This window comes from Pleurodeles waltl, chromosome 11 (assembly GCF_031143425.1).
Source record: "Pleurodeles waltl isolate 20211129_DDA chromosome 11, aPleWal1.hap1.20221129, whole genome shotgun sequence".
NCBI classification, from domain to species: domain Eukaryota; kingdom Metazoa; phylum Chordata; class Amphibia; order Caudata; family Salamandridae; genus Pleurodeles; species Pleurodeles waltl.
The window spans coordinates 913,308,570-913,320,670 of record NC_090450.1 but is presented as its reverse complement, the minus strand read 5'-3'; the positions used below and the strand labels follow the sequence as shown (position 1 = coordinate 913,320,670).

At 46.0% G+C, this 12,101-nt stretch overlaps 1 protein-coding gene across 1 annotated transcript in view; it reads left to right on the top strand.

The window, feature by feature from the left end:
* IFT81 (intraflagellar transport 81) overlaps nt 1-12,101 on the top strand; it is a 616,811-nt gene that overhangs the window by 354,609 nt on the left and 250,101 nt on the right. Inside the window, exon 12 of the mRNA XM_069214881.1 lies at nt 8,522-8,671. Within this exon, the coding sequence (XP_069070982.1) occupies nt 8,522-8,671 (150 nt within the window). The remainder of the gene's footprint in view (nt 1-8,521; nt 8,672-12,101) is intronic.

Genomic DNA, 12,101 nt, shown 5'->3' with positions numbered 1-12,101 from the left:
ATGCTGTAGGAGTAGAGTGTGTACAGGAGTAGAAAGACGTTTGAGCATTGGTTGGTTAAATAGGCGCAGCACAGACAGGGAGAATAGGGGATAGGAGGAGAAAGTTCGATAGACAGAAGTCAGTGACATTTTCTTGAAGCAACATAAGAAGGATTGAAGGTTATTACACCCAGAAAGGAGACATATGTTGTAGTAGCTTAAGGAATCCACTGTCAGTGGTGTTGAGGTCCGTTATTGAATAGACAATGTTGTGAAATTTGTCTTGGAGTTCTTGAGGTTGTACTTGCGTCTTTGCAATGGGAGGTATTGGATTCTGTGGTATATGCCATTGTGGTGGCCTTCAGATTTTAACTAGTAAAGTTTAGAGCAGAAGGCTGTCTTTGCAATTTGAGTAGGTTTTTCCATTATGTTCCAGCTTGAAACAAATGAGCACCAGATTGACACAAGCAGTAGTATGGAGAAAACCTGGGAAAATATGAAATCAACCTTGTAGCATGTGTTTACGGAGAAATTGTCGTGTTCTGTTTCCCTGCAAGCAAGCTTTTAGCAGAAAAGGTTCAAACTAAGCATTTTTTCGAAAATTGTTTCTGCAAGTGTTGAGTATGTGAGACAGAAATAGTGAGAGTAGAAGCCATGGTGTACATTTTGTTAATATGTGGTCTAGTCTAGGTCACAGTTCTCTAGTGGTTGGTTTTCATTTTCATAGCATAGCACTTGGAAACCATTGCTCATCTGACTGGTATGAATCTAAAATGAAAGGCAAGCAGGTTTCCTGCTTAGGTCTGGCATTAGCCAAGCCAGGGCCTTTAAATTTTACTACAATCCATCTTTGCATCTATCCATACATCCTCTATCTGTCCATCCATCCATCCATCCATCTATCTATCCATATGTGGCTATATATATATATATATAGATAGTTACCATTTGCCAACTTCACTGTGAATGACAAGCACATCCACGCACACAAAATTGGAACTGTTTATGCTAAGACTAATATGGAAATGTGTGTTCTGAGGCCAAAAATAAGTATAGGCGAGGGCCATGTAGCCTGTAACAAGACAATATTTGCAAAAACCATGAGGAAACAAAACAAGTATTGCCAAAGTGATGTAGACTGTCAGCCAACACTGGACATACTGGCTTTGCAAAGTTTGTTTTAGGTAAGTGTTAACCGTAAGCTATTTTTAGGTCTTACTTACTTGACAGAGCATACACTTTCAGTTGCAAGAAACGTGTGGGCTTGGAGGCCGCCCATTGCTTATCCATTGGTCGGCCTTCCTTTCACTCTCATTTGCCTGCTTCTTATTTGTGTCCGGGCTTATCAATGTTGTGTTTGTCCATCCCAGTAGAGCATTGCTTCTTTACAATCGCTTTAGATTGGCTGTTTTTTGTGCTTCCAGTGCTTGCTTGTCAAGCACTACTTTTTACTTGTGGATTAAGCATACTGTGGGAGTGCATGTGTTTTCCAGCTGCTTCCCTTGTCTATGTCTTGCACCCTGCACTCCATGGTGTTGTCTGTCGTCCATCCTGCTTCTCCCTCCTACTTGCGCTTACTCTCATGTACTTCCCTAGTCCAGGTTGCTTTCTTACCTGCGTGCTTCGCCCCCACTTGATCCAAGTTGCTCTCTTTCACTCATTTTCTCCTCTAGAGCAGTGTTCCCCAACCCCCGGGCCGCGGACCGGTGCCGGTCCATGGATCAATCGGCACCAGGCCGCCCCACTGTGGCGGGCGGTAAATGTTTGATAATTTTTCCGTGGCCCGCTTGTCACACAATGGGACAAGCGGGCCACGGAAAAATTATCAAACATTTACCGGTCCGCGGCGGTAAAAAGGTTGGACAACACTGCTCTAGAGCATTCAATTTGTCTTCCTCTCTGTCTGTATTGTTTCCCCATCCGTGCCATCCTTATTGCTTCTCCTACTTGTGTTGCTTCTGCCCCCACAGCAGCCCGTGATGCTTCCGTCCCATGTTACTTCTCTCTGCCCCCATGTTGCTGCCACCACTGTTGCTTCGCCAACCCAGATTAAACAATGTTTACACTTTTTTTTTCTTTTTAGTTACCATTCCAACAAGGATATGTAATCTGTAATTGCAAAGAAAAAAACCATAACTGTCACTTTGTATGTGAACACGTGTACACCTATAAAACGGCACAAATGGTATTTCTGAAGTTTTTTTTTTTTTTTTTTTTTAAAGTTCTTTATTTGCTACAAGGCATGGCAGAAAACATTTGCAAAGCCGACAGGTCCCAAAGGTGATGCCTATTGGCTTTTCCAATGCTTGTTAAATGAGCCATCTAGTGGAGAGATAAAAAAGCAGTTCTGTTTATCGAGGCCTGCATGGCTAACAATCACTATCAGCTGGCATTCAAGACGGCCCTGTTGTATGGGCCTTCTGCAGATAAGATAGAAGCTCCCTAATAAGTGGTTATTATAACATTAGAACCACTCTTTTATTAAAAAATCCCCAAAGTCTCAAAGCACCAGGAACTGATATTGGGTGGAAAGAGCATAACTTGACTGTGCCATTATACTGTGGAAAAGACTAAAAAGCTACATATATAACGTGTGTAAACCACTTTCATGTAAACGTGGTGCACTGGGGAATCATATTATCGGAGTGCACATATAAATAGAAGTCTGTGGATATCTCATGTATACCGCATTTATGCAAGAAAACAAATTATTTAAACGTATTGGTGTTATAATATTTAGAAATTATATTCTCATAACCACTTCTGTTTATATTGTGTTTATGAGAATTTCATGTTTGACTTTATAATAAAATGTGTTCTTAAAGTGTACAGGCTGGAGTTAATGCCTATGTTTTATTTTCCCGTTTATACATTCAATGCAAGGTCTGTTCTTGTTGTTTAATCTTTTGCGTTCCAGGTGCCTCCATACCAATCTTCAGTTAATGAGAAACACATTGTTAAGTACAGATAAGGTGGTGTGAAGATGGGTTGTCAAGATTGTGCAGCAGTAAGAGAGGCTGTGAGAACAACTCCCTTTTCGTATTCCTGGACACGAGTAATCCAAGGTTGTGCAGAGGTGTACCGGAGCAAATGAAGGCTAATTGGATATAATTCACAATGGTACCCTGCTAGTGGAAATTTCCTTCACTGTGATGTCGGCTACTGGAAGGGGTGGAGGTTGATTAAAGTGTTTTTTAGTTAGTTCAGATTCCCTTTGCCCCTTGACTAGAGAGGACCTCTCCCTTTGGTAGAGTAAATGGCTTTACGCTCCTCACATCATTCTTGACAGAACTTCTACTGAAGTTTCTGAAATGCTGACATTTTTCTCTGAATTTATCCTTAGTTTATTAGAATAGACCTGAATTTAGATTCAATAATTAGGCAGGAAAATCTGATCTTGAATTCAAAGCATCATACACTTTTTCTTATTTACTGTATTATTGCCATTGAGATATTGGTCCTTTACATGCTAGTGAAATTTAAAATTGCGCAACACTTTAATTCTCATTTGCTGATTCTCTACATATCTAGTGTGGTTTTGAGACTCATTTATGTATGTTTGACTCGGAGTCTGTAATAAATCCCTTTCTAAACTAAGTTCGTCTCTGAGATTTAATGTGTGGCCAAATGGGTTACACTGTCATTTAATGAAGTGAGTGACTGTGTTTTCCCCTTGCCCCTCGGGACTCCTAAAAAGGTTTTTCTGATGGATACAACTACCTGTGGATTCCTCACCTCATGAATACTCCCATGGCGCCAGCATTCTACGGAAATCTTCTTACTAGTCTCTGCACGTCGACGAGGACGTCACTGTCTCGCACGCGACGCCGTCTGACGTCATACAGGCAATAAGAGGTCCTCGACGACGTGCGGACGTCAGTTCCCTTTTTTCCGTGCATTCGAAACGGTTATCTTCGAGGGAGCAACTGTTACTCTTGCGGTTACAGTGTATATCTTGCTGCGTACTCTTTCTCCGTGGAAATAATGTCGCAGAGAAAGTCTGGATTTAAGCCTTGTCGTGAGTGTGGAGGCAAGATGTCGGTGACGGATCCTCATTCCGATTGCCTTTGGTGTTTGAGCTCCGACCACGACGTCTCGACTTGTGATTCATGTCAGCACATGAATCCGAAGGCCCTTAAAGAACGTGAGGCGAAGCTGTTTATGGCCAAGTCAAAGGAGAAGCATCACAAGAAGTCTTCTCCAAAACATCGGCGTCATCGAGACTCCCGGCGCCGTAGAGAATCTCGGCGTCATTCAAGGGAGGCTCGTTCCAGGTCTCCGGATCGGCGCCGAAAGACATGGGAGGTCAGCCCCACGGTGACGCCGCATCCTTCGACGCCGTTGCCCTCTCCGGCGTCACCAACTTCGCCTGGACAGGCGTCGGTGATTGAGGTATTGGAGCCTCAAGTGTTTTCTCCGGCGCAGACGCCGAGGCCGGAGTCGGGGTCGCCTCCGAGACAGGCACCCCAGTATCCGGCTTTTCCCACCCCTGGAGCCGATAGTTCCGCATTCTTGAATGCGATGTATGCCATCTTCCAACAGATGGCTCCAGGGGGTGCTCCGGCTGGGCCTTTGGCCTTTTCTTTGGGTGATCCTGCGCCTCTTCGGCCGGCACCCTTTATGCCCTTTCTCCCGTTTGGGAACGTGGGCTCGGCGCCAGTGTCGGCGCCGGTGGCCGCTCCGGTGGCTTCAGAAGGATTGGCCCCGGGGATTTCCATCCCGTCGACGTCGGGATTTCGGCCTGTGACTCCGGTGGGTCCATCTGCTTCAGCTGCTCTTTCGTCGGCGCCGAAGTTACATGTGGCGCCGGACGCGGCGTCGGTGGCTTCTGAAGATCGGCGCCGATCTTCGACTTCGGCGGAGGCATTGTCGACTCCGCGTATTGAACAACGACTTCATTCGAGGAGACGTGCTCTCCGGGTACTAGAAGAGCAGGAGTACCAACGAGCCCTAGAGGAAGGAGAGCTAGAGGACTCGGGTGATGGGCTGCGTGGACTGGAGTCGGCCAGTGGGCTGGACACTTCCCCTGAGTGGGACCTTTCGTCCCCGGGGGAATATACTGAGGAAGCTGCTTCCTTTCATACAGTGGTACGGAAGGCAGCTAGTTTTTTGGACCTGCCTTTGCCGGTGGTGGAGGCAAAACAAAACCTTTTGACGGAGGTGTTGCATCCGGCCTCAGCCGCGGCGGAGCCTCTGTTACCTTTTAATGACGCTCTGCTGGATCCGGTTTTAGAGGTGTGGAAGAGGCCGGCATCTTCCCCAGCAGTTCACAGAGCCGTGGCCAGGAGGTATCGGACGGCTCCAACTGATCCTGGTTTCCTATCTAGGCACCCTACGCCGGAGAGCTTGGTAGTGCAGGCCTCCTGTTCGTCCAAGTCAGCGCCTGGTTCTTTCCCGACGGTGCCTGGGGACAGAGACTCAAAAAAGCTAGAGGCGCAGTCGAAGAAGATTTTTTCGTCCTGCAGTCTGGCGTTAAAGGCCACTAATGCGACCTGTATCCTGGGGAGGTATATTCATGCTCTGATGGATGACATCTCCTCTTCGTTTACAGAGCTTCCCCAGGGTCTTTTGGATCTTGTCTCTGATGCCCAGGCTGCTGCGACCCAAATTATCCAGACGGGACTGGATACCACCGACTCGGTAGCCAGAGCAATGGGCACAACTGTGGTGGAAAGGAGACAGGCCTGGCTCCGTAACTCGGGCTTTTCGGCAGATGTACAGTCCACATTGTTGGATCTCCCGTTTGATGGGGACAAACTGTTTGGGGCTAAGGCTGATTCGGCCTTGGAACGTTTTAAGGAGAGCAGGGCCACGGCTAAGTCGTTGGGACTCCAAGCTCCTTCTTCCACGGCCTCTTCCAGATTCTTCAGGAGGTTTCGTGGATTTGGGCGTGGCTCTTCCTCCTCTTCCTTTCGGGGAAGATATCAGCAACCTGCCTCTTCCCACCCCTATAGATCTTTTAGGGGGAGGGGTAGGGTCCGCACCAGGGGAGCCTCTCAGCAGCACTCTGCCTCTTCCTCATCCTCTGGCGGGGTGCAGCAGGGGAAGCAGCCTTAGGCTTCCACCATTTCCCACTCACTCCTCTCCTGTAGGGGGAAGATTACAGCATTTTCTCACCAAATGGGAGACTGTTACGTCGGACACTTGGGTTCTCAGTGTTGTGGGAAAAGGCTACACCCTTCCCTTTCGGGAGTTTCCGCCCCTCATCCCGCCCCGCCCTTCGTATTGTTCACAAGAACACCTCCTGTTGCTAGAACAGGAGGTAGAAGTCCTCCTTTTAAAGGGCGCGGTGGAGTTGGTCCCGGAGCAGGAAAGGGGTCAAGGAGTTTACTCAAGGTATTTCCTGATTCCCAAGAAGGATGGTCGTTTGAGACCAATTCTGGACCTGAGGATCTTGAATTGGTTCCTCAAGCAGGAAAAGTTCAAGATGCTGACCCTAGCACAGGTGCTTTTGGCGTTGAACATGGAAGACTGGATGGTGTCTGTCGACTTGCAGGATGCTTACTTTCATATCCCGATACTCAAGTCACACAGGAAGTATCTCCGGTTTGTGGTGGGATCGCAACACTACCAGTTTGCGGTCCTTCCGTTTGGTCTTACTTCAGCACCTCGAGTCTTCACGAAGGTGATGTCGGTGGTTGCGGCAGAGCTCAGAAGGAAGGGGATAGCAGTATTCCCTTACTTGGACGATTGGTTGATCAAAGCCAAGTCCCCGGAGCTTGTGTTGCGTCATCTGCAGTCAACAACCCAGTTGTTGTTCGACCTGGGCTTTTCGGTGAACGAGCCCAAATCTCACCTGGAGCCCTCTCAGCGCCTCCTGTTCATAGGGGCAGTACTGGATACAACATTGGGTCGGGCCTTTCCTCCGCCTCAGCGGATTCAAGATATTCAGGATTTGGTTCCAATGTTTCGAAATGGAGCGGTAGTTCCAGTCCTCAAGGTCCTTCGTCTGCTCGGTCTTTTTGCCTCCTGCATTCTGTTGGTCATGCATGCTCGCTGGCACATGAGGGCTCTTCAGTGGTGCCTCCGAAGGCAGTGGTCTCAACACAGAGGGGATCTAGAGGGTACTGTCAAGATCTCCAGGGATGCTGCTGTGGATTTGAAGTGGTGGATTGCAAGCAACAATCTTTCACAAGGAAAGCCGTTCCAGCAGTCGCCACCAGTGGCCACAGTCATAACGGATGCTTCCACTCTAGGGTGGGGAGCTCATCTGGGGGATCTGGAGATCAAAGGTCTTTGGTCTCCAGAGGAACAGATTTTTCACATCAATCTGTTAGAGTTACGGGCTGTACGTCTGGCTCTCAAGGCCTTCCTCCCTTCCCTTCGTGGTCAGTCGGTACAGGTCCTAACGGACAATACTACCACGATGTGGTACATAAACAAGCAGGGAGGAGTGGGGTCGTACCTTCTCTGCAGAGAAGCTCTTCGACTATGGTCCTGGGCAAAGGACCATCGGATTTGCTTGATAGCAAACCATCTGGCCGGAGTCTTGAACGTGCGTGCGGACAGTCTCAGTCGCCACTTCTCGGCAGACCACGAGTGGCGTCTCCATCCAGATCAAGTCCGTTTAATCTTCCACAAGTGGGGGTTTCCTCGGGTAGATCTGTTCGCCACTCGAGAGAACGCGCATTGTCCGTTGTTCTGCAGCCTTCAGTATCCGATGCAGGAAGCGTTGGGGGACGCGTTTCAAATGACCTGGTGCGGCCAGTTGCTTTACGCGTTTCCTCCCATACCCTTGATTCCTCGAGTATTGAGGAAGATTCGCCAAGACCGGGCTCTAGTAATCTTAATAGCTCCGGATTGGCCAAGGAGGGTGTGGTACTCCGACCTTCTCCAACTCTCAACGTGCCCGCCGCTCCGTCTCCCTTTCAGGGCAGACCTCCTCTCACAGTCGCAGGGGCAGGTTCTACACCCCAACCTCCAGAGTCTGCACCTACATGCCTGGAGATTGAACGGGGCAACCTGAGTTCCTTCTCTCTCCCGCCTGAGGTAGTGGATGTTATATTAGCGGCCAGGCGACACTCCACTAAATCTATCTACGCTAATAGGTGGTCTAAATTTGTTGCGTGGTGTGGAAAGAGGCAGATTGATCCTTTACATGCTCATCTATCGGACGTTTTGTCTTTTGCTCTATCTCTGGCGCAGAAAGGCTGTGCAGTGGCTACCATTAAAGGTTATTTATCGGCCTTGTCAGCCTTCATATGTCTTCCAGACCAACCATCTTTATTTAAATCCCCTATTGTTATCAGGTTTGTCTGATTCAGAAGAAGAAAAAAAGGGCAGATCTGGATGAGGTTACTGCTGCACCCCTCAATATTATTAAATGTATAGGTATGGGTCTGTTGCTTTGATTAGTTTTATTGCGTTTTTTTTTCTTTGCAACATGCCTGTACTGCATATTTTGGAGAGAAGATACTGCCCCTGTGTTAGGACGTTTTTATGTACCCCGGTAAATGGAAAATGTTTTCTTTTGGCCTGGCTTATAGTTCCATTGAGTAGGAAAGCAGCGATCCTTACAGGTTGTTTTTTGTTTTTTTTGCAGTTCAAACGGTATGTGAGTAAACTCCGTGGTAAGAGTACAGTGTTCAAAAAGAAGCGCCAAGAGCTCGCAGAGCTTAAAGCAGAGCACGGCGTTCTTCAGAGAACAGAAGAAATCCTGAAACAGCGGCACGAATCTGTGCAGCAGCAGCTGGTAAGGGGGCAATTTTCTATGTCACATTATCCCAAAATATATTGTTGTTTGAGCTGGTTATGACTGCACCACCAATTGTTTATGTTCTTGCTCATCATTTTTTATCGTGTAAAGGCCAGCTAAATAATCCAAAAAACATAAGTGACCACGGACACAAAAAAAAGCAGACAGTAAAGCGTGGAGGCCGCGGAGCTGGACAGATACTTGCAAATGTTGGCGGCTATAGGATTTAATGGAAATGGGGGATGGGTGCAGTATGTATTTAGACATTGGCAAACTTTGGCAAAGCCAAGAGGTCTGGTATTTTGTAAGTGAAAGTGCTCCATAATAGTTGGCCAATGTGGTGTGTATTTCCCCCAGCTGTCCTAGAACAAAGACCCCACAACGGAGAAACAGCTGCTGTTATAATAATGTGTAAGTTGTGAGTAGGGTCGCTTTGCTGAACAGACTGCATTAGCAGAGGACGTCATGAAAAGTACCCAGAAGATGACTTTTTCGTTATAAGTGGTGAACCTAAATGACACAGCAAATTATTACAATATAAATACTTAGACCAAAGGCCTATGTGCGTGCATTTATTTGCTTATCTTTAAAAATGCCCTAGAACATCAATTCCACATTTGATGTCTCATCACCAGAATCTAATGGGAACACTAATGAAACAATGTAAACATGCCCCAAAAGCCATGGGTTTGATTGACAGCTCATCCAAGGAATGGTAAACATAAATAAAAAATGCATGAATGCCAGTGGCTGAAAGCATCTGACCAAAAGCCACACGTTTCTCTTTGTACTTTTTCTCGTTGGACTTTTTTTCTCTTGAAAATCGATAACATGAGGTATAGGGCCAGGTAAAACGTGAAAAATATGGAACTGATCCTGACTTTGCCACCAAACCTCTTCCAACATATAGTGAGTTTCCAAAGTTTCACTCCGTACTCCTCTCCATGTTGCTTTGTCTTTATTCCTTGGACCCCTACTCCGGAAAGTATTTTTGAAAGGGATCCAACAACCTGTCTCTTTTCTGTGACCCATTTGCACAATCCAATCTCCAGATGCGCTTTGCTGATCTAACCCACTCAGAAATATTTGGTGCCTCCAGGGATAACCATTTCATACAAATTTCCCTCAGTGCAATGAGCACCACAATGAAAATGAAGCGTGACTGATACCTCCCTAGTTTAGTACCAGGCCTTTCACCATTTAAAATATAGAATGTAACCAGAGCCAGGGATACCTTTATCTCTCTCTCAAGTGTGCCCGTTAGAAACGTACTCACTTCTTGCCAGAACAGTTGGAATTTTGGACGGCGTAGACTTAACCACTTGCCAAAGTGTAGAGATTGATATTTGCCTCTGGTTTGTTAACTCCAGCTCTGGCAGGTCTGATCGCCACTTCTCCTCTGGCAATGGTAGCTGCCCATCCTCCCCCCAACACCAACATCCAGTACCATTTGGACACCTTTTTCTTCTGCAAGAGTGCAGCCCCAGTAGCTTCTCTTCCCCTTTGACCTTCCCGGAGCCAGAGTCTCTTTGTGCTCCTACCCGTTTGCTAGCTGGTAATATTTAAACCTCAAGATCTTCCTTCCTGTAAGCTGATAGTGTATCTTAAGTTATCAATTTTCCCTCTTATCGAAATTGTCCCCACCTTATAATGCCAGCTTCCCTTAAAGAGCGTGCTAATGCATCCTGTAAACATTGTGGTGTGCCAGGTGAATTCCATATCGGAGCAGATTCACTGTAGTATGAAATTTGAAATATTCCCCTGGCCTGCATCCATACCTTACATGCTGCTCTCAGAGTCTTTAGCCTGATCTTCTTAACACATTTGACGAAAATTAAATAGAAAATGTGCTCCTCTTTCCTCCTGACTTTTAGTTAATGCTTGATATAGGGGGAGATCTGATGGAAGTCACCTTGCAGCAGTAGCCTTGCGTTTTTCAATTGGAAGTCCCAGTTATAAACTTGGAAATCTGGCAAGGCAATCCCTCCTTCTATTTTTTTCTTGCACAACTTTTTCAGTGTTTGTGTACCCCTTTATGGGCACACACAAAGCTGTTTACTTCTGCTTGGAGCTTATCAAACCATTGTGCTTTAAATCCAATGGGATAGCGTTAAAAATAATTGAATTAAGCTTAGGTAATATCATTTTAACTATATTGCACCTTCCAAGTAATGAAAGTGGGAGAATGGCCCAGGATTTTAAAAGCCCCCTAGTTTCTCAAAAAAGCCCATTAAAATGTATTCAAGCCATCTGGTTGAGATCCTTAATCCCTAAATATCTGATCTCATTTGCAACCAGTGTACTGAAAGACATGGTATTCCAGGACATCAGTTCAGTTTTCTTTTTCTTTTTTTTTGATACCCAGATATTCCCCCCAACTCTGTCATTATGCTTGTTATAGCAGGAAGGGAACCTCTGCAGTTCTGCGTGTAGATCATCAGGTCGTTTGCATATAATGCTGCTTTCTTTACCCAATACTGATATTTAAATGGGGTGATCTTCTGGTCGTCCCTCAACTGAATCGCTAAGGGACCAATATATAAATTGAGTAGAGGAGTTAAGGGGCACCCCTGCCGCGGCCCTCTCTGTATTTTAATTTTGTCAGTGAGAATACCATTGACGAAAATCCTTGCCCATGGGTGTCTATAGATCATCTTAATTGTGTTAAGGAAACGGTCCCCTAACCCATATCATTTGATTACTGCATACAACGAGCATTCGCAATACCATGGGTCTCATATATTTCAAACAAGTACATTTTTATCTTTTGACAACAGCACCCAAGAGCAAAAACAAAAAACAAAATGAGTGGAAACTGAGAAAAGACGATTTAACAAAACAAAGTAAAGTTAGCTTTAAAAAATAAAACTTTTCAATTTTGTTAGTCCTGCTGGGCACATTTTTGCCCGCCACTGGCCTTCTGTTGCAGGGTAGTGGAATTCACAACAAAATAGTACTTCTATCACATCGGGAGAAGCAGACGGGCACTAATTAAGTTGAAATCAGTTAGTGCTTGATCCCTGCTCCACACAGAGGAATGGAAATGATGCCAGACCTGCCGTGATGAATTACGAGGATGCAAAGAAGAGTGCCACGCAAACCAACAAATGGTGGCTCCAAGCCTTCTACTGTACACAACAGTGTATCGCATGTGAGATGTATGCACTTGCACTTGCACTCGCAGGCTCAACCCTACAAAGGGCCATCTTACTCTATCAAAAGTCTTTGCAGCATCAAAAGCCATTATGGTAAGAGGTAGATTACCTTCTGTTGCTACATCTATAGACAATACTAGATCATGGGTCAGCTTGTGCAATTGTCTACCTTTCATGAAACCTTTTTTGATGTACATGGACTAGTTCTCTCCCCCCCCCATCACCTTCTCTAACCTTCTAGCTAATACTTCTGTGTAGATTTTGTAATCCTT